This window comes from Mus caroli, chromosome 1 (assembly GCF_900094665.2).
Source record: "Mus caroli chromosome 1, CAROLI_EIJ_v1.1, whole genome shotgun sequence".
NCBI classification, from domain to species: domain Eukaryota; kingdom Metazoa; phylum Chordata; class Mammalia; order Rodentia; family Muridae; genus Mus; species Mus caroli.
The window spans coordinates 164,270,918-164,278,605 of NC_034570.1; the positions used below are offsets into that span (position 1 = coordinate 164,270,918).

The 7,688-nt window shown below is 36.9% G+C and overlaps 1 protein-coding gene across 1 annotated transcript; it reads left to right on the forward strand.

Annotated features, from left to right (window-relative positions):
• Positions 1 to 1,472: 1,472 nt before the first annotated feature.
• Positions 1,473 to 2,426, forward strand: LOC110303980 (olfactory receptor 6N2). The gene has a single exon (XM_021175228.1). The coding sequence runs from the start codon at positions 1,473 to 1,475 to the stop codon at positions 2,424 to 2,426; it is 954 nt and encodes a 317-aa protein (XP_021030887.1).
• The last annotated feature ends 5,262 nt before the right edge of the window (positions 2,427 to 7,688 follow it).

Here is a 7,688-nt window from a genome sequence, read left to right on the forward strand (position 1 = left end):
AATCAAAGGGAGGGTGTCTTGCATGAAAATGGCTTAATTAGTTTGATTAAATAACTTTTGCTTAATACCCCTAAGGTGACAACCATTATTCTGAGGATTAAGGTGGAAAAGATAAAAAGCAATTTTTACTATGGTGTCTGGAATTAGGTTGTCCTTATCAAATACAGTATGATCAGTAGTAGGCACAGTGACAGATTCAGGTTACCATTTTTACCCAGATAAAGTGACACTATGATCTCTCCTCTCTTCTTCCCCTTCTAGTCTTTCTCTCTATTTTCCTTCTTCCCTTTGCTCTCTTTTCCTTTCCTTTCTTTTGTATATTTTTCACATTATGCTTGAGAACAATGAGAATGTCCAAAGCATTTTTAGATGGTATTCCTCCAAGTTATCTGCCTATTCCTCATTTGTGTTATCTGGTAGTTTTCTGAAAATACAGAGGTTTTACCTATTAGTTCTTTATCATTCCTAATTTGAAATGCCTGATCCCTCACTAAATGTGTTGCTCATTCATCTTACTTTCCTTTCAGGGGTACCCACAAGACACCTGTGTTCATCTATCTCTGAAGTTCTTCACATAAGAACTACATTTCAGCTGTGTTGGCGATCTGTCTACAACTGATTGTAACATTCTTTTGTAATGATTCCTTAGTAGCACCTTGCAACTTTGAGATAGGGTCCTAGTCACTGGGTAGGTTTTTTTCCCAGTGCCCTTTCTAGGTATTTTACAGCACATGAAAGATAGTATTTGTCTATAGTGTTTCTTTCCCTCTGCCATTGATTCTTACTCTGCTTAGACAAGTTGGTTCAATGCTGTCCTTTTCTCAGAAATCCCCTTTCAGTAACCCTGCTCTGATAAATCACCCCTTTCCTGTGACTCCATGATGTTTTCATATGTCCCAGATTATACTGAGTACAGTGGTAGGCACGCATACCAACTTGTGGTGAAATGGCTGTGTGAGTTCTGCTATGAGGGATTGTACCTTGTTTTGTATTCCTTAGTCCAGAGATTTATTTGTTCAATGAATATTTATAGATTTGAGGTGGACAACAAGAAAAAAAAACTTGTTATACCAATAATGTATACTAACTCATCATTTTAGGCTGGCTGAGAGAAAGACCATGTATGACCTAGAAAAAATAATGTTTTGGGAAGATCACATAACTTAGAGATGAACACAATGGAATACAGAAATTAAAATTTTCATGCTATGAAATAGTGAGGTGTCCCAATCTTCCCAACCTTGTTAGTTTTCATTTTATAAAATAGGTACAATAGGTGCCTTTCCCACTTGGTGTATTTAGAACCAGATCTAGCTGTTATTTTTACTTAGTATTAATAGCATTAGCATTAATGACAGTAATTAAAAATGCCACCTTTCAATTTATGAGGAATGACAATAAATAAGATTCTGATATATATTGGCAATCCCTCTAATTTGGTTCTTCAATCTTCCTGTCCTCTTCAGTCTCTCATGGATCAACACAACTTCTCAAGCCTGACTGAGTTTGTGCTTCTTGGCTTCCCCAATGTGGAACACATCAGAAGCTGCCTTTTTGTCTTGCTCCTGTTGGTATACCTGTTCACCATTGGTGGTAATATGCTTATCTTCCTAGTCATACGACTGGATGCAGCCCTCCACAAACCCATGTACCACTTTGTCAGTGTTCTCTCTTTCTTGGAGTTATGGTATACAGCCACCACCATCCCTAAGATGCTAGCTAATCTTCTCAGTGAGAATAAAACAATTTCTTTTGCAGGATGCCTCCTTCAAACCTATTTTTTCCACTCCCTTGGGGCCTCTGAATGCTACCTTCTTACAGCCATGGCCTATGACCGATACCTGGCCATCTGCCGACCCCTCCACTATCCTTCAATTATGACCACAGCACTCTGTGTAAAGATGGCTGCTGGCTGCTGGACTTGTGGTTTTCTGTGTCCTATTTCTGAGGTTATCCTTGTCTCTCAGCTCCCCTTCTGTAACTACAATGAGATCCCTCACATTTTCTGTGATTTTCCACCTCTTTTGAGCCTGGCCTGCAAAGACACATCCACTAATGTTCTGGTGGACTTTGCTGTCAATGCCTTCATTATCCTTATCACTTTCCTTTTTATCATGGCCTCTTATGGGAGGATCATTGGTGCTGTGCTGAAGATCAAAACAGCAGCAGGAAGAAGGAAGGCCTTCTCCACTTGTGCCTCACACCTCATCGTGGTGCTCATCTTCTTTGGGAGCATCATCTTTATGTATGTTCGGCTAAAGAAGAGCTACTCATTGACTCTTGACCGCACTCTAGCCGTAGTCTACTCTGTGCTAACACCTTTGGCCAATCCCATTATCTATAGTCTTCGAAACAAGGAACTCATTCAGGCCATCAAGAGGACCTTCTTCAAGAAGGTGGAGAAAGCTAGTCCAACTCATCATTAACTTTTTACAAAGGACCCCCCCCTTTCCTCAATGTTCACATCTTGAATGCTCTATGTATATTTGAACTGGTCTTAATATTTCTTCCTTGTTACACAGTCTCGGGCCTCCTTTCACTTGAGCGAAGACTTTTTTGTTTGTGTTTTCTGTATCTATACCCTTCTTATTTTTACTCAACCAGTGTTCGTTCTCAGGATTAAGAAAATTCAGTATCTTAGTTCCAAGTTTTACACGTGTACACTCCCTTGTCACACATTTCTGACATTTTTTCCTTCTCCCTTTTCCACCTAAATGTCCCAATACTTACCTCTTCTTCCCTTTTGTTCACTTTCAACCCATTGCCCTGTGTATTTGTTCCAGTTTTTCCAAGAAACATTTTGCCAAAGATACCCATCAGACCTGTCTTGTCCTCCATTCTTTAAATCTTAACACACATTACCATTTTATTTCTTAAAAATGTTTGTCTCAACTTTCATGATATCAGTAAACTCTAACTTCCTCACTTCTGTAATAAGTCTTTTTTGACATATTTTATTTTATAGAATGATGTTTCTAGATTCTCATTTATTCTTACAGTATCAAATGTTAAGATAATTTAAATTTTTGGTGTTTATGTCTGATATCTCTTTTGAGTTCTAGACTCTGTAAGAGATGACTCACTTCCTTTTCTAGATATCTTCCACGAAATAAAATCCTGAGATTTCATAAATGAAATGTTCACAATCTCAACCTTAGAAACTTGATGCTTTTCCATCTCTGTGTCAGTAATATAAAATTTAAATGATCATATGTACTTCATTTTCCTCGACCCTATGTCGAGTACATAATTAATTCAATTCCTCAAAATACATTTTAAAATCTGTTTCTTATTCTCTTTAGTGTTGCTATCTGGTATAAATTCCAACGTTTCCTAACTGAACTGCGTTATATGATTCTATATAAGAGCTGATATTTTAAGGGCTCGAAAGAAGGCCCAGTGCTGGGCACTTAGCCTCAGACTGAGCTGGGCTGGATCTTCTCTGAAGCAGCTGATGGGAAGAGTGTCTGTGGGATAGGGGGATAGGGTGGACTTGGTCTTGGGTTGCTTTGGGTTTGGGTTGCTTTCTAGAATAAAGTTTGCTTATTAACTTAGAATCACTGATGTACTCTGGAGCCAGAAGTTGCGTGCCACTGGGTGAATTGTCTGTAAACAACAGAGGATTAAGTAAAGGATTAATTGCTAGTGCTCCTTTCTATCTTACCCAGAAGCCTCCCCTCTTGTTTGTCAGGCAGTATGGAGGTTTGGAGCAATAAACTTTTACTCAACAAGGAAAAGAGAGTCTGTGACCATTCACAGAAGAAAAACTTTTACACAAGCAAATATACATACATTCATATATACGCATATTCATATATGCACTCACTCATACATCTTCATGCATTCCTGTTGTGTCTACCTACTTACCTATCTCATATTTACATACTCCCCATTCACACAACGGTACTTACATATACATATGGAACAAAATGCCAAGCACCAGAGCAGAAAGAACTCACTCAGTCTGAATGAAAATGGAGCACCAGTCTTTATAGCATAGAGAAAGAAAAGGCTTCTATCCTTTTATCCTTTTATTTCCTTTTTTATCCTAAATGAATTAAATCCAAACCTGTAAGAAAAAAGCTTTGTCCTCTTTAGTAAGACTAAGCCTGCCTTGCCGTTAAGACCTGTTCTGTCCCATGGTAAGGAGATGAATGCCTGCTTTCTCTAATATGTCTGCATCTTCTTCTTTGTGTTTCTCTCTGCATTCTGTATATTGCTCTCTTCTTCTGACCTTGCCCGAATGTCCTCATTGCAAGGTTTTTGTACCATTTTTAGAAGAATAGATCACTTGGTTTTTTCCAAACATGTTAAAAAAAAACAGATGTTCACTAAAAGTTCAAACATAAATTCAAATAATAAAATGAATAAGAAGTTTACAACAGAGATGTTTTCATGGGTTTCTATTAAGAGTAGTTATCTAACCAGACATTTATTTTCTTTCACTAGTTCTACAAGTTTATTGAAAGTTAAAAACCATAATTCTTGTGATTAAGATAGCATTGAAGTTTTGAATAGTAAATATTTTAATCTTCTGTCTTCGCACCTACAATAAATTTTTTTTTATGGACTTTGGTTAATTGCCATAGCTCTAAGGAATATGTTCCTATCTCAGGAGCAATTAACTTGTGACACATGAACAGTGGCAGAGTTCTAATAGCAGTTTTCCTATTAGAGAGGGTTTTACTACAAAGGGCTTGATAATTACTAGGACAATTTTACAATTTCTTATAGAATTGTCCTTATGAATTAAGAAATCATCTATTCGCTTATATAGCATCACTATTGATATGTGCATCTTCATTGATATGTGGAAATCTTCCCAATAGGGTGGGCTAATGCCCAGGAGCTAGGCTATTATTTTTATAAGGACAGAAAAGGCATGTCAGCTGCAGAATCATTTCCTGAGATTTTTTTTCCTTTGGGACTTAGCTCTCAAAGTCTCTTCCATATTAGTTTCATGGTGAAACATCTCTAGAAGATCACCTGCTAGCTTTTCATCTTCACTAGACAGTGCAGCAATTAAAAGCATTGGCTTTTTTTTTTTCCAGAATGCCTGGGTTTGTTCCTAAAAGTCACATGATAGCTCTCAACCTTCTGTAATGTCAGTCACAGGACACTCAGTTCCCCTCTTCTAGCCTCCATTGGCACTAAGTATGCACATAGTTCATAGATATTCATGCAGTCAAAACACTCATATACATAAAAAAATCTTTAAAAGAATCTAATATTTTAAATCTAAACTAGATAAGCCATTCCAAAACCCAGGAAATGCAATTGTTTATGAGATTAAACCAAGAGCCTTACCACACATTTTAAAGCTAAACAAAATTCTTCTCTGCCATCCTCTCTAATATTAACTGTTCTCCATCCTTCATCTTTCTCATAGGGAGCCCAGGTGTATTTCCTTAAGGATGTTTTACTTCCTTCTTATAAATTAAGCTCATTTTGGCTTTTAGAACCTTCATGCTTCCCCAACATTTCATGCAATTCATTTGTCTGTACTTTGTTGGTTCAAATATTAATTTCAGGGATAGTGTGATTGTTTAGTACATGTAAGCACATATGGTACAAACTTGGTGGCTTGAATTCAATACCTTCAACCATGGTGGAAGGAGAGAACTGACTCTCTAAAATTATCCACTAACTTCCACAGGTATTCTATGGCATGCATGCACATCTGTTCACATACAAATCAATCATTGATGTCAGTTCAAATGACAGCATCTTTGATACTCTTCCTGAATACTCAACATATTTTCCACCTTTATCTTTTTATTAGATCTTTGAAATAATATATTTTGATCATGTTCACTCTACCGCCCATCTCCTTTCATATCCAGCCTCCTTCCCTACCCACCCAACTTTGTGTTCTTTCTGTTTATTTTTCTTTTAACACTCAACAAGTCCACATATTCTTGAATAGTTTGGCCTTCTAGTGGAGTACAGTTGACTTACCAAGGCTTACACTGCTGCAGAGAACTGATTCTCCCTTTCTCATTAGCTATCAATTGCCAAAATCGTTTACTACTATTGGACTTTACGCCCACCCCAGCCCCTCCATGCATTAAAGTTGTCTGAGTTGAGGTTATGTGTCATGCTTATGTACATGCTATTACAACTGCTCTGAGTTAATGTATGGGACTGCCCTGTATCACATTATATTTTTCTTTCTTTCAAAATATGTAAAAATGTTTCTGTGTGTAGGTGTAGTTGCTTATCTGTAACTAGAGAGTTAATCAGCTTTTCCTGTGGTGAAGATTAATGGTCTTCACTCTATTTATATAATGCATTACTTTCACAGATTTGCATATGCAGAGTCAACTTTGCATCTCTGGGATGAAACCTACATGGTGATTATGCATGATTTTCTTAATGTGTTTTTCAGTTTGTTTTGGAAGAGTTTTGTTAATGTTTGTATCTAAGTATACCAAGTAATTTCCGTTTATTTTTCTTTCATTTTGTCCTTATCTAGCTTTGATATTAAAATAATATGGACTTTTTAGCATGAGTTTGAGAGAGTCCCTCCCTTTTGTATTATGTGGGGTCATTTTTGAAGTATTGGCATTACATCTTAAAGGCTTTGGTAGAATTCAACAGTGTGCTCACTCATGGTCTTTGTAGAGGAACTTTTAATTGCTCCTTCAATCATGTTATTCATTATGGGTCTATATGAGTTGCTAATCACGTCTTGATTTAGTGTTAGTAAGCCATATGTGCTTAGAATTTATTAGTTTCTACTAATATATATATATATATATATATATATATATATATATATATATATATATCATATATATATCCTCTGATCATTTCTTTGGTCTGTGAAACAATTCCTTTGCATTGTTAATTTGCATCTTGCCATCCTTTAACAAGTTTTCCTAGTAGTTTGTCAATCTTGGTTCTTTTTTATGTATTATTCATTGCATCCCTATTTCATTAGTTTCTATCCAAATATTAATGTATTTTTGCCATCTACTATGTTTACATTTAACCTATATTTTACTAGACATATGAGGTATATGATAAGATTATTTACATGTGATTTATTATATTTTTGATGTAGGCACTTGTAGCTTTCAATTCATTTTAAAAATTTCCCTTTGCTTTATCTCAGAGGTTCTAGATCTTGGGCTATTGTAGCAAGATTTCCCCTGTCCAGTTACATTAGTGCAGAGGAGTTCTGTGATTGGAAAGAGATAAGGAGGGCAGAGCTAAGAGTTGCAGAGAGAGGGAGAGGGAGAGAGAACAGTGACAGAGGGTAGGGAGAAGAACCAAGATGGCTTTGGCTGTGTACCTTCATGCCATTTACCTGCCACAAGTAGCTATGATTTCACAAGGTTAGAAATATTGGGATAAAGCTTTTATCATTATTAATTGGCTCTGAAATTATTTTATTGGCACTTTGTAAATTGTGATGTTATTGGTACACAAATCTGATTGGTTAATTAAGCTTTAAGAGTCATGATTCTACGGGGGTACTGGGTGTTGTGAGTTGCAACCGCGAGGTTGGCGGTCCCATTAAGTTACTGGAATGTGTGATTGCCGACTATATGGCTTTGTGGATGAAGAAGAACTAGCGGTGAAGAGAGAAGCACAGCAGCAGCTAGCTGGGAGACAGTAGGTGGGTGGTGAGAACACTCCCAGCGAGACGCCGCTGGGCCATAGTGCCTTGCCCTCCAAGTGCC